The 26,277-nt window shown below is 34.6% G+C and overlaps 1 protein-coding gene across 1 annotated transcript in view; it reads left to right on the forward strand.

The window, feature by feature from the left end:
- Positions 1–26,277, forward strand: part of TOX (thymocyte selection associated high mobility group box) — a 365,524-nt gene that overhangs the window by 171,994 nt on the left and 167,253 nt on the right. The window contains exons 2-3 of the mRNA XM_044657995.1: positions 1,555–1,620; positions 24,195–24,437. Of these exons, the coding sequence (XP_044513930.1) occupies positions 1,555–1,620; positions 24,195–24,437 (309 nt within the window). The remainder of the gene's footprint in view (positions 1–1,554; positions 1,621–24,194; positions 24,438–26,277) is intronic.

The raw sequence follows: 26,277 nt of genomic DNA on the forward strand, positions 1-26,277 counted from the left end.
TTCTGTCAGAACGGTGTTTGTGTGTTTATGTATCCATAACACCCAAATTTAATAAAGAACCTATTCCTATGCATCACTATTGGCAACATTTAGCAAAATATTTATATACTTTCATATTGGCACTTAATATATACTTTTATTCTTACATGCATGTATGTATATGAAAGTCATTGAAGTTGAGGTGGGAAATTTTAAGTTCCTTGGGAAAGTTCTTTTGATAATAAAGGAATGATGGAGGGATTGCAGCCTGTTTCAGAACTAAATGCAAGCAGCACATCTAAAATCTGAATAGAATGTTCGCACCCTTCTTCTTTTCCTACCGTTGATGTTGCTGCTTCATAAAAAAATTGAAATTCAATGGTTTGATGTATCTTGAATTGGACTTACTAGTCAGTTTCTTCTCTCCAAATTGTTTAGTTAACCAGCTTACAGAGAAGCATGACACATTTGTCATGTGTCACACGAATTATTTAGATACATTTTTATATTTGTTGGTCTTTACATAAGACACTCCCCCCAAAACCACCCATGCAATCCCTCCATACAAAGTACATTGCCTGAAAACTGTCAATTTATTAATTATTAACAGAAAGGAAAAGAATATCCCTTCATCAATCTACAAGGCTTTGTTAAGTGCCTGCTATGAGCCGGGGGATATAAAGTAGAAAGTGGAAAAAGTCCCTGCGTTGCATTTAACTTTGACGGTGATGTATTTAACACTGACCATTATAACTGGTCAGAGCTGTGTTGCTTCTCCACATCATTTTATACAAGTCTTAGCAAGTTTCTGTTAAGTTTTTCATCTTAGTGTTTCCCTGGGGCACATTAATATGCCATTTGGTCGGTAACATCCTAAGTTAAGTTGGCCATTCTGTAATCATTGGGCACATTTTATGTTCCAAATTTTGCACAGCTGGTTAATTTGGGAAGGATAGATTTAAAATTAAGGTGGTGTATTCTAAATTGTATGCATTAATTAGTTGCATTCTTCCCTGAATTTATTTACCACTTAACCTATCCAAATATTAAATACATATATGTGTGTTTGTGTTACAAAATGGGTTTTTTTTTTCCGTGTAAATTACACTTGAGACTTCTGCTGAGGCCAGTTTTGATTTGTTTGGAAAACTCAGCACTTGTTCATTTCTCAGATCTAAAGTTAGAATCCATTCAGCTGTGTGCTTCACTACATTTTCCATTTTCATCTCCTCTTGTCAGAAAGTGTGCCATTCATTTAATCCTTCATTACGACCAAACAGCAATATGTAGACAGGGTGAACAAAATGAGCCATTTTGTTTTAAAACAGATTGCAGATGAAAGGAAACCATTCATTTCGTGCTTACTTGCTGTAATTACTAGACCACTAATTACTCCCAATCACTGACATCCAGGGTCAATGAGGATGGCAACAGGAACATCAAAGGCAAGATGGGCTCAGCGAATGACAGGTTTCCCATATTCCAGGCTGCAGTATATTTTTATGGCTACTGTTTTCCAGTTGATGTAGAAAAACATTCAAGATTGCTGAATGTTTACTATTATTTCATTCGCAGTTTGACGGTGAGAACATGTATATGAGTATGACAGAGCCGAGCCAGGACTATGTGCCAGCAAGCCAGGTGGGTTAATTAATCTTCTCTGCCTTGTTTCAAATTGTAATTAAACAAATTCAAAGAGTTGCATTGCAAATGAGTGGCACTATCAGTAACTGCTGCAATCAGGAATAATCATAATTTATAAACAAAGCATTTAAGCCTTGTTTCCAGTTAATGAGATAGAGCTGATAAAACACCGGAGTTGGCGTTTGTTGAAAGATGCTACCTTGTTTCCTCTCCAGAATGCAAGCAGCTGTTTTGCCAGCATGATCTTTCCTAAACAGTTGTTTTACCTTTAGGAAATAAAGTCTTTACAGGTGCAGGTTATTTGTGCTCCTGACTGCAGACAAGTTAATCATTATAAGCTGCACATGTCACAAATAGCTTTAATTATCTGCTGTTAGGCCAGTTTTAGACCAAGTGTTGCATTTAGAGCAGAAATCATATGGCTGGAGAAGGTTTGCCAAGAGAGAAACCATCAGCAGGGCTATAATGATTCTACCAAAATCTACTGTGAGATTTTCACTTTCAGGCCAAAATATATAATATGATGAGGCCCTTCAAGGGCATGGTTGATTCCATTTTGCTGGAAAGAGTTGCCTAAGCGTTTAGTCAGGAGAAACAATGATGACAAAAGTACAATGGAAACAAAAGGAGCATTTATACTTTTAAAAGAAATGCTTGGTGATTTGTTTGTCAGATACTTTAAAATTTGCTCTTTGGTCCAGAGAGAAAATTTAGAAGCCAAGTGCACTGATTAGAATTGTCCTGGATTACACATACAGTGCAAAATAACAATAACGTGGTGAAGGGAAGGTGGGCGAAAAGGAAGAATTGGTATAGTCATCATGTAGACCTTTTCTTCCATGTATTTTGTGGCACTAGTAAAATCATTTCAGTCTTACATTTGATGAGTCAGAAGAGCAAGAATATGAATTCACGCACGATAATTTTAAATATCCACCTTCCCTCGCTGAATAAGGTACTTTCCAGCTCTGAAATTGATTATCCTGTAATCCTAGTCTAGCTTAAGAAGTTGAGCAGAGATAGGTTGTGAAAATGTTGTAAAATAATTGTTTTGAAACTTTCATGCTTTAATCAACAGCGTTTTGAAGAAAACTCTTGTGATTCAACCAAAATGGATATTTGGGGTTTCAGTATCTCTAGACTCCGTTTCCTTTGGTCTGCTGCAGTAGTGGTTATGAGAATACTTTTGGAAGCCTTAATTTTGTATTTAGGATTCTCATGTAACTAAATTCATCAACTAAAAATGCTCTAAGAGCCATAGGTGCTTATGAATGGCATTGTTTGATTAAAAAATGAAAAATGTTATTATTAATTTTTTTTCTAACCATCAATCCCCAAACTGTACTGACAAGTTTAGTATTACTATTAGATTAAAGCAACCTCGTGTCGTCTCATTTGTGCCTTTAGGGTTTTGAAGTGCAGGGGCTAATTGAATTTGTTTGAAACAGTAGAAACACAAACTCAGTGAATGATTACTGTTATAAAGCAGCTGCTACCTTTCAGAGAATCATTAGGTTGGTCTTGAAGAGTTTTGAAGAAAGCACTGTAAATTTGCAACTGATATATGCTATCTGCTTCCCCTAGCACCACCCCCTAGATTTTTAATGGAAGTACCATGGATAATTTAAGCATGAGTCTAAAAACCAAACAACATTTTGGGTTTTAAAATTTTATGCCATGTATTCACAAAGCACATTTTAAATACCAGTGATCTCATTTACGGAGGAAAAAGCAATCCCAAATGATTCTTCTTGTATTTTTTAAAGATGATGGTGGGTTTCTGAGGCAGAAGTCGATTCATTTTCTTTTAATAATTTAACTTTTTTCTGAAAACATTTTTTAAAAATTGAGCTTTGCTAAAAATTCAGTTAGTATAAGATAGTTCATACACTGGGAGAAATTAAGTTTATGAATTAATGTTGTTGAATAATCTTAGCAGAATTTACACTTATGGTCTCCTCCCTTTGGCTCCCTGCAAACTGCAATGTAGTATTTTTACAAAACCATTACCTGGTATTATTTTAGGGAATTTTAATCAATTTATCCCCTTTAGGCTAACATAAATAAGACTTCAGTCATCCTGCAGCTAAAAAGAATAGTTTCGTTCTTTTTCCTACATAACATCAAACATCTGCATAGTTTGGTAATCTTAGACAACTTGCCTCACAGCATCACTCAACAATTATAATTTCTGTTCAATTTTCAAATCCGTACATGCTCTGGGACTTATAGACTAAGTTGCTAAGTAGCAACATATGGCGCACTACTGCTCCTGCGATGTTGCTGCAAGCAAATAGCATCATTCTATACTTGAAATGATTTTTATAGAAAGCCATTGCTGGAACTGAGCCAGGAGTGTAAGTATACTGTAAAAATTAATGATATTCTTTTAGACAGTCCCAAAGGGCTGTTTGGCACTACTCTCTACTGCATGCATTCTATACCTCTTATGCTAGTGTACACAAGCCTTTTTTGGATCTAATTCCGTAGTTGGTAGGCAGCTTTTAAATTAATTACACCACCCATGATATGCCTGCCAACTATGTAATAAAAACACATGACATTTCGACTGCTCTCTGGATTTCATTCTTCGAACATTTACCACATTGCCTTATAATACTTCTAATTGTAGTGACCTCTTAGTATTTCAGTTGTAACCAATTTCACTTATTCTTCCAGGGGATTGAATTTGAATTATACAAATGGAAGAGGTCTTTGAGTACTTAGTGCTCATGGAATTTTAAGAAATTCATGCAGCTCAATACAGAATCTGTTATTTCTTTTTAAATAATTTACTGGGTAGAATGAGTCGAAAAATGTTAGAGTTGATCAGTCTTCTTGAATGGAAAACTCATGATCTTAACAAAATATTAGAGTTAGAAGAATCTGTTGAAATAACCTAAAATATGCAACTTTCATTTTAGAGATGAGGAAACTGAGGCCTAGGAAGCCAAAGTTATTTCACAATCTCTGTATATGGACAGAACTGAGATTCAAATCCAAATCCAGTAGACAGAGGGCACTTCTCATTTTGTGTAACTTTTGTCACTTAATTTGTGTCATTTTATTTTAGGTCTAGGCCATTCTTGCCCAACCCATATGTCAGAATACACCAGTGCATGGGAAAGGCAAATTGGGTTCTCCCAGGTTTGGGTTTATTCTATGAATGTTAGTTGTGAACAGTTAATCAGTCAATCCCACAAGGACAGGACCTCGCTGTTTCCAATAGGACTTTCTAAAATGGTAGAAACATGTCTCATTTGTATTGTATGAAAAAGCTTAGAAAGCATGATTCTCTAGTCTAAAATAATAACAATAACAACAAAAACAAAACAAAACATTCTTTCATTAAAGTAGATCTAAAGAAAAATCTACTATCAGATAGACTTTGGAGAAGTCACATAATCTGAATGGAAGAAATTGAGTAGATTTAATTCCTTGTCTAAGCCTTACTAAAACTCTGCATTCTTTTGATTGAAGTTAAAAAAAATAAATCCAGTTCACTCTCCAACAAGTTGGAATTTGATCAGAGGGGATGCTAGAGTTGGAGTCTAAATTCTGAATGTGGATATCTAAATGAGCTCTTGGACAAGAAAGATGAAAAACTCTAGCAGAGCAGTTGGTGCATCTAGCTTAGAGCTAGCTTGAATACGAATTTCACTGACTCCAGAAATTATATTAATCTTATGTGAGGATAGTACATTAGAAAAAATAATAAAAATTAAAATAAAGGAAAGTCACTGACTCTCAGCCCTTCATTAGATTTATTTCTAAAAAACTGATTGTTTAAGGGATTTTCCCCAAAAAACTGAATATCATTACATTAAATAAGGTGGATAAAAAACATTTTTTAAGTTTAGTTAGAGAAATTCATTGTTAACCAATACAACTTAAACTGATTTCAATTTTACGAATTTAATTCAAACATCTCAAATATTTTGTTATACTTGAAATTTCTTCAATATGGTTAGGTCACAGTGAGGAACAATTTCTATCACTGCAGATCCAGCACTGTTTCTGCAATATGATAGAAAATCACCTGGAATGCTGAGAATTTAAGGAGCTTGCAGAGGGTCACTCAGTTTGTGTCAAAGATGACACTTGAGATCAGATCTTCCTCACTCTATACCTTGGTGCTTCTCACTTGTAGTTATGCATATCAATTGATGAAAGAACCCTATTTTAATGATGATGTAAAAATTATCTTGGGAGACCCATCATGCAAGAAAAGGAACATGGAAACAATTCTAACAACACTTATTAAACACTTACAATTTTCTGTATTAAACATTTGAGTATAAAGATAAAAATGAGGGGGAAAGTGAAACCATCATAGTTCTAGTCATTAAGATTAAATTGAGGGTAGAATTTCTTTCTTTTCTTTGTCAATGTCTAAATGCTTACTCATTAGCTTTGGTTTACCTAATTTTGAAATCTCTACATTTTCTGCATATATTATACCTTGGCTTAAAATAATATTTCAGTCAAACTTATTTCAGTCATTTCCCTCAATATTAATCATTACACTTTCTTTTATTTTTTTAAATTAAAACCCTTAACATATGTCTTGGAGCCAATTGGCTCCAAGACAGAAGAGTGGTAAGGGCCAGGCAATGGGGGTTATGGAACTTGCCCAGGGTCACACAGCTAGGAAGTGTCTGAGGTCAGATTTGAACCTAGGACCTCCCATCTCTAGGCCTGGCTCTCAATCCACTGAGCTGCCCAGCTGCCCCCACATCATTACATTTTCTATAAGGTTTTTAAATTGTTCTGACCCACTGCTTTCCCATCTCTGGCTTTTTTTCTTACTTATCTCAAGATTGAGAGAGATAAAATGTAGAATAAATGCCTTTTTTACTTTTTACTTATTGGAATCTAAAAAGTATTTAATTTTACCAGACTCCTTTCCAGCTGATATAGCAATACTACAAAGGCTACAGAAGAAATATGTAATTATTTTTTCCTATTGTAATTTGTCAGAACCAGCATAATCCAGTATCCGTTACCATTTAAATAATGATTAGAAATCATTACATGTGACAGAAATACCCTAACTTTGATATGAAACATATATATACACAAGATAAAACATTTTCCAAATTCCTTTTCTGCAGAGAATTCTTTAACATTTGTGTTAAAATTATATACATTGATATATGTATATAGATATATCTGCATATACATCATATACAAATATATATTTTGATTTTTTAAAAAACAGTATAAACAACATATTTAATGATATACTTTCCTGACAAGGAAATTCACCCACAGTTTGAGAGCTGGTTGAGTTATGAAATATAAGCCTAAGAAATGTTCAAGGCAACAACACATCTTAAGGGTATTTTCTTTTAAATATTTTTTTTCTTTTGGTCCATAAAATACTTGATCAGGACATGAATTTGATCTACAAATTAAAACAACCTTTCTTTTGGCAGAGGCTCCAGAAGGAACATCGACTTGACCTTGTGAACTTTGACCCAATAAAATGATAAAACTGCCATGCTTTGATTAATCTAGTTAGTCTAACAGAGTCTGGCATCTCAACAAGCCCAAACTAGTTACTCAAACCAGTCTTCAGTGTAACATTCAAATGATTACTCTGTGCAATCCCGGAGGTATTCATTACAGACAAAATTGCTCTTGTTGCCTTGCATACAAGCTGAGTTTTCAATGGGAAATGAAAGGCTGCTTGGAAAAATAGGCCACCTAATTAAGTTAAACTACTCTAGCATTTGGCTTGACATCTTCATTACTCAAAATTAAAAAGATGCTTCACTTGAGCACACAAGTTACTATTGTTTATGTTGTTTTCTTCCTAAATTGGCTTCTTACATGGAAGTCTGTTTTTCAGAATTATATCTTGTAATAGCTCACATATTTCTTGCAGTTTATAAAAATGTCTTAATAGCCAGTATAGACAGTCATAACAGGTACGCTCCAAATAGGGAACACTTGCCTTAAGAGTCCAGTGACTTTAAAAGGCCCACCAATCCTTTAGCATATTCTTTTTAATATTGCTTCCATATTGGTGTTAATATACAAATCTTTTCCTCCCCAACCCTGCGTTTCTTTTATTTACAAGTTTAGTACTAAATCGGTTTGCTTTAAGTGGCCTCCTCGTGGAGTAATTGAATTCATAGAAGATTTGGGGAACATCTGCAGGTTTAAACTGAATTCCATTTGTCCACTGTTTTATGTAACTCCATAGTGGAGCTATTTTAAGATCATTTTAAAATGTAAACACATGTAGAACACACCATCTACTGATTGCCAGATCCTAGTCAATGACACTAATGAGGCTGCTGACAGGTTAAATGTTGTGTATCATATACATTTCCAAGCTGTGGGATTTGTGAGTGGAAGGCTCATTTTTTATTTCAGAATATAAATATTTGTTGCTGAATATGCTTAAGAATTTTATTGGGGGAAAAAGAATTTTACTGGGACTATCTTGAAGTATTTTTTCAGGCATTAGGGAAATTTTTTTTTGATAAATTCTACCCCCAAATTCTGAATCTTAAAGCATAGGCTAGGAAAATAAGACTGCTGCTTTTAATAGCAACTCTTTGAAGCCTACCAAGACATTTGAGTAACTGGTCAAGGATTTCATGTTGGCATCTTGCCCCTTTATCTAGTCAGCAGTTTTGATAAATTTTGTAAGCATTCCTTATTTCTTTAGACTATCTTGAATTTAGGCATTTTCAGTTATATTTAATAAGTAAACAGTGACGAGATAAAAAATTAACCACACTCTTTAATTTCCCAGCATCACATTCATCAGTTTGATCTTTCTGACTTTTTATGGCCAGAAATTAACGATAAATATAACAGAGGACTTTAGCAGTTTAGTAAATCCAAAATAATTAGAAAATGGTTGATTCTACCTCTCTTTGCAAGTTCCATTTACAAAGAGTTGAAAGATATTAACAAACCATAGTATATCAATACCACTTCTTGATGGACAAAGATTTATTTCTCCCCTTTTAGTTATGTGAAAACTGAGGCTCCTACAAGGTCTTCTTAAGATAACTCTGTCACCTCTTATCTCTTTCTCTTCTCTGAGACTATATTCCTTCTTCCCCAAAGAAAACATTTGAGTTTCTACTCTTCTTGTGATGACTCCATTCCATCTCTTTGGATAGAAGCTTTACCCTTTTATCCCTAAAGTCAGAAAGGAATGTAAAACAAAAAGTAAAATATACTAGAATAATGGAATTTTTATTTCTAATATAATAGGGATTTAGAGATGAACACATTAGAGATCATCATCTCATTTTGTGGATTAAAAGAGTAAGGCCCACAGAGGTTAAGTGACTAACGTTTAAGGTCACACAAAAAGGAAATAAATATCTTGAATATAGTCTTATAACCCAACAAATTCATAGCAACTTTAAAATGTGTTGGTGGTTTCTTAGGGAAACTTACTTTGAAGTGGTATTGAACAAATTATTTCAATGTGGGTGAATTGTCACATTTGTTTATAAATAGAGGCAATGGACTTTCCGTGTAGCAAATCCAAAGGAGTGATTTCTGGAGGTCTGCCCAGGAATAAATTGTTAGGCTGATATAGACCAGAATTGAATTTCTTACGGCTATAATGGTCAAAATTGAAAATAATAATAACAATAATAATGATAATAATAATAATTATTATTATTACAGCTAGCGTTCCTATAGTGCTTTAAGATTTACACAGTGGTTTATATATGTTATTTCATGTAATCAACAAAAAGGGTACGTTTAGATAATAAATATATTACCAGAGGACATGAAAGTCCTTTCCTCTAAGTTTCTTTTTACTGTATGTTTATAGAGACCCTTAAAAAGTCAGCCTGTTTTGTCCTTGTGTGACTTTCTCTTAAGAGATATTTAGTCTGGGGCAACTGGATGGCCCAGTGGGTTGGGGACCAGATAGACAGGAGCTCCTGGGTTAAAAAAATGACCTCAGACACTTCTTAGTTGTGTGGCCCTGGACAAGCCACTCAGACTTCATTGCCTAGCCCTTACCTCTTTCCTGCCTTGGAAACAATACATAGTATTGATTCCGAGATGGAAGGTAAGGGGGCAGGTGGGGGAGGAGGGGGGGGAAGAGGAAGGGTCAGAAGGTAGATGCATTGTTCTCCTTTTATCTTCCAAAGTTTGCTGTCTTAACAAGTCAGACTACTTTATGGTCTAACATCCAGTTTTTCAAGAGTCATGGCCTAAATTTGAAACTCCCAAAATTGTGCATTTTATTTTCTGTCTTCTTTCTACTAATCTCTTAGTGTGATGATCTAGTGAGGTAGTAGAAAGTACTTTGAAAACAATAAAACTTTTATGTAAGTGCAAAGGGTGTTATTATTTCTTTGTCCCATTAACTTCTAAGGCTGACATTCTCTGTGGCTTATTCTCTCTTTCTTCTTTAACTTCCACCTCCTCTACTACTCCTTCCTTTTTTATGACTTAACATTTCCTTTTCCTTTTCTTAGTCATATTTATGACCTAGATCTAATCTTGTCCTTTTCCTCTGTTCTTTCTTATTTATGTCCTTTGCTTCCTTTCTTCCCTCTATCCATTCACAAAAGATCTACCAGTCTAGAGGATCAAATGATGAATATATTCTCTAATTATCCCTAATTTATTTATTATCAGTTATCATGGTTACAGGATTAAATCTCAAGACCTAAGGTTCCTGAATATTTATTGAGATTTCCCATTGATATCTTTTTGACGTCCATGACTAGGACTTCATTGGTAGTTTGGAACTTCTAGATTATCAACTTTTCTGTAATGGAGTTTTTTTTTAAATCATTTCTTTCTGTCTTAATAACAGTTCTAAGACTCAAGAGAAGCTAGTGAGGTTAAGTGACTTGCCTAAAGTCACATGGCTGGAAAATGTCTGAGGCCAGATTTTAATCCAGAGCATCCCAATTCCAGGCCTAGTGCTCTATCCACTGTGCTGCCTAACTGCCCCTGTAACATATAGTCTTAAAATGTTTTCTAAGGTAATGACAAATTGATTTACTTTCTCATTTACTTTCCCATAGTCACATACATATCAGAGGTAGAACTTAAACTCAGGTCTTTATCATTCCAAGGCTAACCCTCTATTTATCCTGCCTCTCTTCATTAAACTGGAAAAATCATCTCTTTTCATGGATTTACTTCTACATCCAGTCTCTTCTCTTGCTATCCTCTTTACTTTAGAGCTAGTATCCTTAAGAGTATAGAATCCTCTCCCACCTCTGGGTCCATGGTGCTCCCTAGTAGGAGAATAGGAATTACTTGTCAGAGTATGGTATGCAGAATTTTCTTTCATTCTAAAATTTTAATCAGGGAGAGAGGAAACCAAATAGAAGAATATGCCTTTTAACTCCATGAAGTTGCCTCTTCTCTTCTTGCTCAGTATTAATTTCCTATCTACAGTTATCCATGAATATAGTTCTATAAAAATATATATTATACATATGCTATACTTGTCAGGTATGTTATAATAAGGATTCCTATCTGATATGGATTAGACTAGATGACCCTCCCCAGTATAATTCTAGAATTCCTTCCTCTGCTGTCCCATGCCTCTGCACACACTTAACTTTACTTATAACACTACTAAGATTCCTCCATTCCTCAAATTCTAGATTTCTAATTCCATTGTATAACATTTTACCTGATTACTACTTATATAATTTTACGTTTTCACACAGACATAAACATACAAACACATTCAATTCAAATGAATCTGTTGCCTCATTACTGAAGATTCGCACATTATAATCTATGATTTCCCATTTTCTATGATTCTTTTCCCTACCTTCCCATAAATTCATTGCAATGGATCCCATAAACTGAAGTACTTAGTACCTCAAGTCTTGTTCTTTTAACATTATGAGAATGATATATTTATGTGTGCACATATCATTATAATCTGCAGATCTTCAGTAATGAGATCATAAATTAATTTGAGCTGAATGTATATATGTCTATTTGTATTTGGATATAAGAGGATGTCCAGATAAGTTGAAAAACTCAGTTCAAAGGTAGTAAGTGGGTACAATGTTATATGATGGAGTTGATTGAAATCATAAAATTAAAAGTTGTAATGTATCTTAGTAGCAATCTTAGAGAAATGATAGATAGATAGATAGATAGACAGACCATTACTGGACCCCCAGACTTAGTGTCTCACTTACCTACCATATTTTCTGCCTCTTGCAATTTTCTGGAACTTCCATAACTCACATTGACCTTCTTTTACTTGCTGGTTGTACCTCCATCAGAAACCTTTCCAATCCTGCAAAGTCTCTTTTGTCATCTCTTATATGACTCATCTCTCTGCTTATTAAGTTATGTCTGATTTTGACAGCATTTTGATCCTTACAATATCCTAGGTCCTAAACAAGTAGATAACCACTGTATAAATCCACTTATCGTTAGAAACAAATGAGATGTGTTGGCCATGTTGTCTACCTTATCCAAGCGGATAACTTTGTCTAGATGTAGGAAGCAGAAATCATCCCCTCCTGTATCCCACTAATACGTGTTATACAGTAAGTGCCTCAACAACTCCCTATAGAAGCAAGATGTCCTTGGTTACGTATAGAAGTAAGATGAAAGTATAATATCTGAATGATCCAAATGTAGTAATGATATTTATATGATATTAAAGAATAATTTAAAAAACAGGAAGGTTTTCATTGTGTTGGGTAGAATGTCTATGTAGGGTTTAGAGAAGGAGTCATAGAAAAATATTTCATAAGGTAAGCAGGAATGGTAGATTGGCATCTACAATAGTTTATTGAATATTCCCACTGACAAAGATTCATCAGAGCCACAACCAAGAATAGTCTGTAATAGTTTTGAGTATATGGTAACCACAGATTCCTGAATATTAACATAATGTGTTGGAGAAAGATTTGTGGAAATAACATCAGATTGGGAGTCCGAGTACCTCAGCTTGATTCCCAGGTATGCCACTTAGCCAGTGATTTGACCTTCAGTTCAGTTGAGTCCAGACATTGACTAAGTACCCAGGCACTATGGCAGGTGCTATAACTTAAAGATAAAGAAATAATCCTTAGCCTTAAGGAACTTACATTCTAATGAGGATGGGAGAGGAATGGCAATGATGGGTTAAGGGCAAGTATCCTAACATCTGTGGGCCTCAGTTTCCTCTTTTGTAAAATGAATGTGTCAAACCAGTTGATGTCTAACATCTCTTCTAGCTCTAAATCCCCTGATTACTTGGAAATCTCTATCTAGTCATATCTTAGAACCCCCTGAAATTGATCACCTCGTGTGACAAAACAGTGAATTCCCATGATGAGGGTTTTGCCCCTGACTTCAATCATGGCCATGGCCCAAGGCCTTGCTTCAGAGAGCTTATCATTTACTGTAAATAAACTTGTCACACAATACATGGACTATGTCTTCGTGACAAGTCCGATCCTGAGATGCCTCCCTCTCCATTAGGAAAACCCTAATAAATGCCACTAAATTCACAGAGGATGAGGAACCAACTCCTTGGGAAAGAATCTTGAGCAGAGGACTCTAATTAACCCAAGAAATATACTCATTAATGAGACAGCAAGGCTCTAAGCCACTAGTCCGGAATTATGATTTGAGTCCACTGCACTGGACTTAAGATGTGGCATGAATCTATGCCAGATCAGCTTAGTCAGTAAGTCACTAGGAATTAGTTTTATGCTTACTATATGCCTGGTACTGCTCTAAGCATGGGGGATTAAAAGAAAGGTAAAAACATGGATTCTGTCTTAAGAAGCTCATGTTCTAGGAGGGAAGACAACCATGTATAGACAAGATAAATGGGAGAGAAGACACTAGAATAGAGGAAACACTGGGAAAGGCTACTTGAAGTTAGAATTTGACCTAATTGCAGAAGAAAGCCATAGGAATAAGATATATATATATATATATATGGAAATGGGAATATATATAGGAATATGAAGGAAAAGACATTGTTGGAAATCCTGAAATTGACCATGGTGGACAAGAAGACCCTTTAAATAAAATTTTGAATTGGTTTGATAGGAAAGCTTTGTCCCTACACAATGAACCCATTAAGAAAATTTCCTTTGTGTTTTGGAGTCAATAAAACTTAATTTTAGATACAAGCTGAATTAACTCTTAGACTCTCTCCAGTTGTATGTCTCATCCCTTGCAGGTCTGCTTGATCTCTAGCTTCTTCACACCATTTGCCTGCCTCATTCTACTATTGTCTGAATCTTATTTGTGACACCTTTCCTGGATATCACCTTTCCATTTATATGCTACTATTATAGTACTTCTTTTCTATTGCCTTATATTAGCACTTAGGTTGTAAAATTCCTCAGATCAGGAATATTCTACAATTTTCTTTTCTCTGCACCTGGACTTGCACACAGTAGGCCCTTGGTAAATATCTATTGAGTGAATGAATGTCATGTCAGAAAATTAATAGCTTCTTGAGGCATTGCCCTTTGCCTAACCTGAGGGAGAAAAATTGATGTGCACAACGAAACAAAAGTTGTACCTTCTACAATCATATATTTTGATAACTGTTGCTTGATAAATTAGTACATTGTATGTTTTTATAAATGAATGTGATTTATTGCCATTGTCTAACATGTGAAGAAAGACAAAAAAATTGTTTGCAGGATCATTGGCTTGAGCACATGAATGGCACTGTTGGACAGTTCTTGCTGAATGTTCAGATGATTTATGTAACAGACCGAAGGTTTCCACAGTAATACATTATAGTCTCAAGCTATCAAACTTGTTTCTTGCAGAGACAAAAGAAGCTGAAAAATACTTACTTCTGAAGGTCCCCCTCCACCCTTAGGGGAAAAATGAAAGATAAATCTGATATTCTTAAAACTCTTTGGGGAACAGGGGAGGAGGGGGAGATACTTTCTCTTATGTTATTGTAATTTCAGAATGTATACAGATTCCATTTATTTTTATATTCTAATAATCTCTTCATTTTTATTTTGAATTAATTATTTGAACTATGGAAAAAAGAACATGTAGAAATAGATGGAATATTTTGAAATGTCATTTAGTTATTGTTGGTATTAAGGATATATGCTCAAAATTAAAAATTAAAGCATCCTGTGCATGTTTACCAGTAATATCATTTTTCCTTTCAAATGAAAAACATATTTTAAAATGTAATCACTAATTCTATAGTAAGTTAAATTTATTCATGATTATTTGTACTCTCACACAAGTAAGTTTCCCCTATCAGAAAAGCCATGTGATATAGAAGAAATAGTGTTGGATTTGGAATAAGAGGTCTTGGGATTGAATTTGGTTTTACTCATTACCTATGTGCCCTTGACCTAGAAGCTTAACTTCTCAGACCCCCATACATTGACCTCAGTAAAATGAGGGAGTGGACTAGATTAAGGTGCTTTTCAGCTCTAACATTTTGTGAAGTCTTGACTTTTTAATAATAAGGCTTCTTGTCATAAAAGATAATATTCTGTATACTGATTGTTCTGGGTGGGTAGAGGCTTACAGATGCACAGAATCAGGCAGAAAAAGAAGAAAGGAAAGGTTAAGAAGAAATTTCTTTTCTTTGATTCTGGTCAGCATAAATTAGTACTCTATCCTTGACACATGTGAAAATGAGCAGTATCTGTAGACAAGAGGAAAGTCTGCATAAATTAGCATTCCACCTCCAGATATATCAACATACCTATAGCAAAAGAAAATGTGAATGATACAGAAAAATAATGGAAACACTAAACCCAGGTGATGGGATATGTAAAATATTGGCATTGAACATGGCTCTGAATGTGGAATTGAAATGATGGTAGAAATGAGACCTTCAATAAATGAGATGAGATGACGAAAATTAGATTGTTTGTATGTGAAATTGGAATCTTGCAACAAGGACGTAGGTAATGTATCCATAGACAATAGATATCATTTCAAGGAGAATGTTTGGTTTGCACAAGTATGGTTTTCAAGACAGATATCCTGCCCTAGGTTGGAGCAAGGTGATCCATCACTAACTAATCTAAATCAAATGGAAAGATCGCCAACCCCGGTCTCTAAATTCCATTCTTACTAAAAAGACTGGATCATTAATAGGACCTCTTCATCATGATCTTTCTAAAAAGGGAGGTCCTGTCAGGGACCAGGAAAGTAATTTGTTACATAATCATATTGGTGATTTAATTTGGTTTGGTTTGGTTTCTGTCCAGACGTATTTTTTCTTTAGGGGTGATCAATAAATAGTAAATTTTTTATACCTTTTAGCCTTAGAGAGTTGCTTAGGACACTAAGACCATGGGATCATGTTATAGCTAGAATGGACCTTAGTGGCCATCAAGTTCAGCCCCAATACATTTTGCAAATAAGAAAACTGCAGTCCAGAAAAGTTTAATAGTTTGACCAGCTAGTAATTTTCTGAGGTACGAGTCAAATTTAGGTCCTCCTACCTCCAAGACCAGACTAATGCTGACAACAAAACACTCCCTCTGAAGTCTTCTTTTATTGCAAATTAATAAACTGCTATTCTTACTTGCACCAAGTTACCAAGAAAGGATCACTTGTGACTGAATTCACACTGCATTACCCAAACTGACACAGGGAATTGACCATAATATGCTGGAGAAGATACAATACAGCAAAGTCCAAACTAGTTCTGAGTGGGAACTTGAAAAGTCAGTATTTATCAACCCTCAGTATAGAAACCTATCCCTAATCCCTGCATACAAAATTTTCCAATCTCTTTTTATTGTTAATTTACAGAACTTGGTTTGACCCCACTGTTACTATTCCAGCAGGGAAGAGGAGTAGACCATAGGATCCAGGAATAGGAAGAGACCTTACAGATTATCTAGTATATGTGGGATTCCTGCAAAAACATCTTTAATAAATGATCATTAAGCCACTGCATGAAAGCCCCAGTAAGAGAATACCCACCATGCCAAGGCAGGCTATTCTATTTTTCAGCAGTGCTGAATGGTAGGCTTTTCCCCTTACATCAAATCAAAATGTGCTTTATCCCACATCTACCCCAATTCTCTAGTATCATAGTTTTGCATTCCAAGAGCAAGCCAAACAAGTCTACTCTCTCTTTTACATGGCAGTCCTTTAAATACTTGAGGACATCTTTCATTAATTCACATCCCTCTCCATAAAGAGCTTATGGTCCACTCAAATGTCCAAAACTTAGCTCCCCAAAATTTCCATCTAACCATGCATCCCTTACTCTGTGATGTTTGTGAAACTGATTTTTTGAACCTATGCAAAATTTTACATTTACTTCTATTGAAAGCCATCTTATCTGATTCTGCTCAAGGCTCTAAACTGTCAGGGAAGATCTATTCAAATCCTGACAATCTGCACAATGCATTAGCATTATCTCTTCCAGCTTTTTGTTATCTGCAAATTTCACAAGGATACATATGTATACACATATATATGTTATCTGCAAATTTCACAAAGATACATATGTACGTATACACACATATGCATATATTTGCCTTTATCAGAAATAAGAACATTAAGTTGTACAAAGCTGGGCACAGATTCCTTCTTCAACTCACTAAAGACCTCATTTTATGTTAAAATTTATCCTGACACATTCATGACTACATGTCTGAATCCTTATCACTCTTCTCTGATAGTTTCTCTTTCCACCATGTTCAAAGAGAAAACATGAGATGTTAACAAATACTTTCCAGAAATTCAAATTATTTTGCTGAACGTATTTGGCTTTCTAGACATGTTCAGCTGCATGAGGAGTGATCCCAAAAAAGTAGTGCATGGAACTAAAAACCATAATCCAGATGCGATTGAGCCAGGGTAGCCCCTAATTAGATTGCTTCTAATCTCCCTCATTCTGGACTCACAGCTTCTAATTTAGCCTAAAGTCTTATTAGTTTGGGGGCTGCCTTGTCACACTCTTGAATTCTAGTTAGCTGGCATATGGATACCTTATGATCTTCTCCACATTAACTGTTGTCTAACTACGTTTCTTGCATCCTCTATTTGTGCATTTGGTGTTTTTTTTTAACCAAAATATAAGATTTTGCATTTTATTCCTATTAAACTTTCATTTCATTATATTCAATCTTTTTTTCACCTGCTAAAATCTTCTGTATTCACATTCTGATATTCTATTTTTTTTCTAGTTGATAATGTGGTAGACTTGGAGAGAGAAAGATTAGACTCAAATCTCTCCTCAGATACTAATTAGCTTTGTTAACATTTGGAGTATATATTTTTAAAGTTATATTTCAATTGTCATTGACCTGAGCTTCAGTCTCTGAGAGGGCTAACAATCTTTCCCACTTTCAGTCTGTGGGCCTTGTGTTAACCTTATGTTCACAACTTTTCTTCAATTAAGAGAGTATCTTCCATCATTATTCACATTTTAATAAATTAATAAATTTAACAATGCTAATGATACCCTTTAAAATGTAAATTTGCTAAATAAAGCTCACAAAGTGATAAATAGATAAAATTCATCCAGCAAGAAAAAAATGCTTGTTTACCAAAACTCATTAATGGTGTAAATGCTCCTATTACGAGTTTAGTACAAAGAGAAACAATGGATAGTAGTTGTGTCTGATAGCAGTAGGAATAGTAGTGCTTTCTTGTCATCCAGAAATGTGAAACAAATATTATCTGTGCCTTTATCCAAACCATTGACAAGTATCGAACAGTACAGGGCCAACAAAAGGCACTCTGGCATGTCACTGCTCTTTGTGTCAAATTGTTCTACCAGTTCCAAATACATAGTTGTACTATATTACTCAGCTTACATACCTGCATCTTTTCCATGAGGCCAGGTTATACTGATATATCATTTATGTGGTACTTACACAATATCCCATTCTGGTAACTATTTTGCAAAGAGAAATGAATTGGACTAATATGATGTGTTCTTAAGGAACCCATGATAATATATAATGATCACTTTTCCCTCTCTAGGTATTCACAAAGCAGCCCTTTGATAAAATCGAAAGAATTTTTTTAGAAATTGAAGTTAAGCTTTGCTATCTATTATTGAAAGATTTCTTTATATTCCTACCTTTTGGGGGGTTAGAGTAGAATGAGGTTAGAATATGGGTAAATAGAAATAACATCCAGGTGTAAATTACAGAAAAGGAAGCCCCCTACAAAATAAGTAGAAAATGAATTAAATATCTAGGCATCAATCTAACAAGACATAGGAAAGTCCGTTTTAATACAATCAAAAAATTGTGCTAAAAAAAATAATGAGCAATCCAAAGAACTGGAGAGATATTCATTGTCCATGCCTAGATTGAGCCAATAATAATAAAAATGATGATACTTCCTAAATTATATGTTTAGTTCTATACCAATTAAATTGTAGATTAATTTATAGACATAGATAAAATTATACCCAATTCATTAAGAGAAACAAAAGTTTTAGAATTTGAAAGGAAGAAATAGGAAAAAGTAGCCTGAAGGGTGAATAGCATTAATAGACCTCGTTATGCTATAAATCATTAAAGTTCAAACTTGCTGTTCAGCAGAAATTAGGTTCAGACTACCATCTTACCCTATACCACAGTAAACTCAAAATTGATATGTAGAATATATATGAAAGGCCATACCATAAAAAAATTACAAGAGAAAATAGTTTAAGTAGTTAAGAATTCTCCCCCTAGATACAGTATATACCTTTTATAATTGTGTCTAGAGAGAGAATTCTTATCTAATTAAGAGAGAAAGGTGAAGACTAAAGATAAAAAATAAATTTTTACATATAATTAAAAAGATTTTGCAGATTTTTCTGCATGACATACTCAAGAGTCCAGGTATAATGATCCCTTTCCCTCAACAACACACAGAACTTGTACTAATATGATAATGGCCCTAAACTCCTTATATATAGTTTCAAATAAAAAGATAAAAGCTTAAAATCAGAACTATTACTCTCAGTAAGCTGTCCACAGTTCTCTCCTCTATTTGAGTTTTCTCTGAGCTTGCCAATGCTCCTCCCCTTCTGTACTAGCTGCTCATTTAGGATCTGCCCAATCTGTTTTTCACTTGCTCCTGTTCGCTGACTTCAGTCCTAGAGGCTCTAGCCAAATGGCCATATCTATTTGATTGTAAGCTTCTTGAGGGCAGGAACTTTCTTTTACTTTTTTAAATCCTCAGTATTTAGCACAGTGACTGGTACATAAGAAATGTTTTTGATTGATTACTATAATGTGCATTCCACTAACTGCCTCAAAACTCCACAGCCCTCCTAGGGTATCATTATCATTTCTCTATATATGGACTCTCCTCCCCTCACTTCTTCCCTACTACCAAGCTTTCTTTCTCAGACACCCTTCCCAAAAGTTCTAGCCAAAAAGATTAAAATTCCTAAAATTATTATCTGCACAGAAACTGTACACTTGCTCTAGACTTTGATTTAAATTCTAGCTCTGAAATTTCTAGTTGGGCAAGTCTCTTAAACTCTCTGCCTTGGTTCCTTCATCTATAAAATGAGGGTCATAATTCTATGGCTGCTGTGAAGTACATTAAAAACCGTGAAGTGCTGGTGTGTGTGTGTGTATATATATATATATATATATATATATATATATATGCTTTCTGTTGTTATTGTTGTTATTATGACCATTCAAAACTAATAACAACAATGAAAAAAAAGGAACTGGAAGACAAGATCATCTTCTGTGATTTCACTATAGTTCTAGTGGTAATGTTCTTCTCACAGAGTCATGTAATATAGCCCAGGTTGCCCTTTATACTGTAAGGCAACAGTAGCCTCAGTAAGGAGCAAAGTAAATCATCAGAGATCTGGTTCTTAAGTTGCCTAAAGACTAAAAATCTCTCATCTCATCCATTTTGTTGGTTGCTTTTACCTTTGAATATCAATGAGTAGTATTATGGTGTCAGCGGTTAAATTCCAGTGTTCTGTATATGGAATACACTTGGTCAAGCTAATGCAGAATGGAAATTTGCGAACCACATTTCCTTAACCATCTTTTTAACTAATTTATCACTCTCAAATATCATCACAATCATTACTATTTTGAGATATATACGGGAAATTTGGTCTAGTGGAAGAAATATTCTATTTGGAGCCTGAGAACTTCTTTGAATCGGAGCTTATCAATTTACTTGTGTGACTCTTAAGTATGACCAGTTTCCTCATCAGTAAAATAAGGAATCAGACTAGTTTTTCTTTAACATTTCATTTTAACTCTAAATCTCTAATCCGGTTTCCCTAAAACAAAACCAGCAAAACCTGGTTAACATGAAACTTGGCAGTATTCATTTCATAAAGCCTTTATCATAGGACAGATATATCTTACTTACAAAGATATTTTTCTAGATTTCCTAATTTATTTCCACACACATACAAAGATTTCCAGCAAAGTTAAATCTGACATCATAGTTAGTTCTTTGTCAGTATTGGTACATTTAGATGCCATTATATAATTACATGGCTCCAATTACACCGTAACCAGCTTGTAACAAATAACCATATCATGATTTTTCTGAAGATTTTCTTTGACACGAGTATAAGCTGCTTAGTAATAACCTTGTACAGTTATATTTAATGATCACTCTAACTACCTATTTCTGGTTAAGTTGTGGAATCTGCGGTTCTGGTATGTAATTACATGGGTTAAATGAAGTTAATGTGTAATTACATGAAAATAACCATGTAGCTGAGTTAAATTGCAGTACAATTGTTATCACTGAATGTAAAGTGATACCAATTAAACCTCCCTTTGAAACACCACAAATTAAAACCTAACTACCAGGGAAATTCTATTACAGAAAGACACCAAACACTAGAGAGAGTATCATTGAGTATTTTCATACACTTAAGTATCACTTGTTAAAGCCAGAACTTTATTTCTCCCTTATTATTATAGTGTTTCTGCCTCATTCAGTAGAGGATCAAACAGCAACCTTGTTTACCCCATAGCTGTTTAAAGATAAAACATCATGAAATCCAAAACTTGCCACTTTGATAAGAGAGGATTCATGCTTCAAGTAGGAATGAATTGCCTCTTGGGTCATCCCTTTCAACTTTAAAAGTCAATGATTTGAAGCTAAGAAGCCCAAATATTAAGTCATTCCACATAAATATAAGATGGAGGAGAAAGGCAATGCTGGGAGAAGGCTCAAATGGTCTTCCACTACATAGCAAGTACATGTTCTATGTAAAATTCCTCCTATGCATCATTAGAACATCTTCTCTATTAGACCACCCTTCTTGCTGCAGCTCATGTTAAAGCCATTCCACGACCTGAAAAAGTCATGAAAATTAATATAAACCCAGAGCCCCAGAAGCTGAAGGTAATTTGGCTAATGGCAAGCAAGACTTTAATTTAAAATAATACTTATCACTAACGGTGTATTTCTTCAAATTAATGATGTGCACTCTAAGCCTTTGCAATAACTAAGAAACAGTGAAAATATATATCTGGCCATTTCTTCCAGGTCTTTACATTTTAAGATTGTATCTGCAAGGCTAAATTGGACTCATCCTTCATTCTCTCCTCCTAACCCCTTCCAGTCTCCCATCGCACATGCACACACATGTATGCATGCAAACACACACACACACACACCATCTACATGCTTTTCCTGCTCTCTTCAGGATCTGCCTCAGTTCCAGATGTTCCTAGTACTTCTTCATTTAATCATGTCTTCTAGCAGCACCTAAACAAATATATCAGAACTTGTAAAACATTTAGCAAGTGCATTTCAAAGATTTTCTTTCTGTTAGACAAATAGACACCATCTGGAGAAAATAACCCCAGGCTCTTGGATGTACTTGTATGAAGCTTAATGGCAGAGCTCCCAATGACTACCTTCTAACTACTGTCTTTGGCTTTCACTTTCTGGCTGCCCTCCTATATGACCACTGAAAATCTTGCCTATCTCAGCATGCAGTTATGTTACATTATACAAGGTAAACCTTGTTACTGATGATTCTGAAGACCATAAAGCTTCTCCAAAGTCAAATAATAGGACTCATAAAAATAGTGGGACCGAGATTATTATCTTTCAATGAAACATCTTTGTCCACGAATATGTTCATCAGTATTGTTTCATGGTTTTTTTTTTATTATATCATTCTTCTAATTTCTTTTGCTCTTTTGAGCTAGGATCTCCCAAATACTCTTCCTTTTACAGTTTTCTCTGGTGACAGCTTCCAGGGGAAACCACATATATCAGTAGTTATTATTTCACTGATTAAATCCTACTCCTTAATTTGGATTATTACTATTCTACAAAATCTATAAAATGAATTTAGGTATCTGCAATATTCTGTTTTTACTTAATTCCTAAGGAAAATAATTCATGTAAATGAATGTTAATAGTCTGAAATCAAGAAGATTGTCTTCATATAAATTTGTAGCTACAAATAGCCCTTCCTGTTGACAAAATGAAAATTGAGTCTATTTCATAATTGATTATTCTCTATATCACCACCACCATTTTTGTATAACTGCCTAAGTCATTTTTTCTTTGTCTTTGAATTAAGTTGGGAGTTTATAGGTTCAGAAGTTCAGTCTCCTCTGAGCTAAGTTTTAAAAGTTCAGTTTCTCTATAAATCACTTTAATTAAAAGAAACTTGTTATCTGTATACCACTAGCTGTACTATTAGTTATTTTTGCAGGCAGATTAAATCATTCAGAATTCCCGAGAAAGATGAAGGGAGGGGTTAATTGGTTGTACCACATTCCCAATTTCCAGCCAATTATATTGCTTCCCACAGTTATGATGCTTCTTATTTTGTATCCAATTGTACTGTCTTCCCCATCTATGATGCTGCTTTCTACTTTTCGGATGCTGCTCCTTTTGCCTATAAAAATGATCTACCAGCCTTTACTCAGAGTCTTAGCTTACTGAGGAGTATGAGACCCTGTTTTATTGCCAAATTTCAACTTTGCTAATAAATGATTATGTTTGGAGCTTGTGCCTCAGTTTACCTCAATTTCAATTGCAACACTATCTTTGTTTTGTTTACCTCAATTTCAATTGCAACACTATTTTCGTTTTGTTTCTTTTTGGTTTTATATAGCATACTTTCAATGAGGCTATATTCCAGTTTGCATAAGCATCTTTATTATTATTATTATTTTCCCCCCAGTGGAAAGGTGAGTATGTGGTTTTTTTTCCCCAAACCTAAGTTTCTGGAATTCATTTTATTACAGCCCATGATCTGAGCTGTAGGGAGACCTATGAAGCACATCCAATCAAACATTAATTTTATAAATTGCCTTCCCTCCCCACAGTTCCCATGAAAAAGGTATTCAGCCAGATTAAGACTCTGGAAAATTTTAATGGGACCATTGAAATCTGTTTGATTCCAGCTTTGTGGTGGGGGATGGAGAAGGGGAGAAATCCTGCCTAATGGAGACCGTGTGCATATCAGAGGGGCTTTGCCTCTAAGGCACTCTCCTTCCATGCATAATGGCCAAGCTACAACAGGAGAATCTATGAGTATTTGAAATGTTCTTTTTGCTAAATTGATGCTACTGCCTGCAGTAACATATAAGCGGGTTATATGAGGACATGCTCATTTGTGTGTGATGATTTTCAACAATATTCTTATTTTCATTTCACAGTCTTACCCTGGCCCAAGTCTTGAAAGTGAAGACTTTAACATTCCTCCAATTACACCCCCTTCGCTACCTGACCACTCACTGGTGCACCTGAATGAGGTAGAATCTGGATACCACCCTCTTTGCCACCCAATGAACCATAATGGGCTGCTTCCATTCCATCCACAAAATATGAACCTACCTGAAATTACTGTATCCAACATGCTGGGCCAAGATGGAACACTGCTTTCAAATTCAATTTCTGTGGTAAGTACCTTTTCCCATTTGAGGGTCTTGGAGGGATATAGTGGTGAGCTGGTTTAATGAGTGAGACTTTAAAAATGATCATAAAACAGTATTATGAAATCAGAGGTACTGACAACTGCTTAAAGTGTTCTCCACATGACCTATATTTCTGTACTATATTATGCAAAATGCTAAAGTGATTTTCCATCTATTCTTTATTAAAAGTCAAAGTGAAACCATTACTTATTTATTTCAAATGTTCATACAAGAATAAGAAGTCCTAAATACAGGATTGACAGGATTATAATCATAGAATCTTATAGTACTAGAGCCGGAAGAGAACTTTGCACACTCTAATCTGATCACCTAATTAATGGTGTAATTAATCTTTACAACAACAACTCTGACAAATGGTTATTTGCCATTTGTTGGAATTTGTTCCTCCACAAGAAATGTCACCACTTTTAAATATAGCCCATTCCACTGGACAGTGATAGTTGTTAGGACTTTTTTTCTTATGTTGGGCCAAAACAATGTCTCTGTAGTTTATTCATTGGCCCCAGTTCTGCCCTCTAAAGCCAGGAGTTATAAAGAGTAATTCTGATCTCACTTTCACATGATAGTCTTTCAAATATTTGAAGAAAGTTGCCAAACCCCAAATAACACTAGTTCTTTTCAAGTTTTCCTTATGACATAATTTTTAAGTCCCTTATCATGCTGGTCACTTCTATCTGGATACAGTCTAATTTGACATGTGTTATGTGTGATGCCTACATGTTATATATTTCTGAACATTGTAGAGGTTCCAAATAATACTAGTTTGACTAAATCTGACTGGCAGCCAGTACAGTAGTGGCACAATTAATTATCTCCCTTGATCTGGATCTGATGAATTTTTTTTATGCAGGTTAAGATTGCATTAATTTTTTTTAAAAGCACTCTTGGCTCGTATCGCCAAGTTTATCATTATAGATACCCTTTTTCACTTAAACTGTTGTTAAGCTAGTTTTCTCTCACCTTATATTCATTTAATTGATTTTTTAAACTTCAATATAGGGTTTTAAAGTTATCTTTTTTAGATTTCATCTTTTTCGTTTAGGTCCATCATTCCAGTCTGTTTAGGTAATTTTATCTTTATTTGATTATTGAATTCTAAGCTTTGTGTGATCCCCTAATTTGATAAGTACATCTCCCCTATATCTTCATCTGAATAATATAGTAGAACAGGGTGAAAGAACACAGCACTCTGCAGCTTGCTTGTAGATACCTTTCTCTTCTGTAATAACAATCCATTTTTTTTGTTTGTGGACTTATCTAACAATCTACGTACCCATGCTATTATAGTCATATTGATCTGATTGATTAACTTGTTAATTTTAAATACAATAACTCTTCCAAGCAACATTTTTGTTACCAGAATCATTAATGCATTTTGACTGTCAGATAGATTACTTGGTTATCTAGCCTTAACTAAATAAATTGAGTTTTCAGTCAGGTTATTCTGATATGGATATGGAAAGACATTGCAATGGATTTCTATTTGAAGCTGAAATTAAGTCTTTTGGACAATCCCTTGTTTGGATCCTCGGTTCTTTAGTACACTATATGGCACATAATTGTTGCTTAACAAATGTTTATTAACTGACTGAATATAGACTACAGCTTTTACCCATGATTGGAAGTGGGATCACATGCAATTTTTATTTTATCCTAACCAGTATGGGAGGGAGTGTGTGACATTGCCAAAAAAAGACTTTCAATATCAGTGCATAATGTCTCCAGAATATTTTAGCTTGATAGAGAGACTCTCTACCTAGGAAAATGAGAAGAAAGTAATGAGACTTTTAAAACAAACATACTA

The sequence above is a fragment of the Gracilinanus agilis genome, chromosome 1 (genome assembly GCF_016433145.1).
Source record: "Gracilinanus agilis isolate LMUSP501 chromosome 1, AgileGrace, whole genome shotgun sequence".
Classification (NCBI taxonomy): domain Eukaryota; kingdom Metazoa; phylum Chordata; class Mammalia; order Didelphimorphia; family Didelphidae; genus Gracilinanus; species Gracilinanus agilis.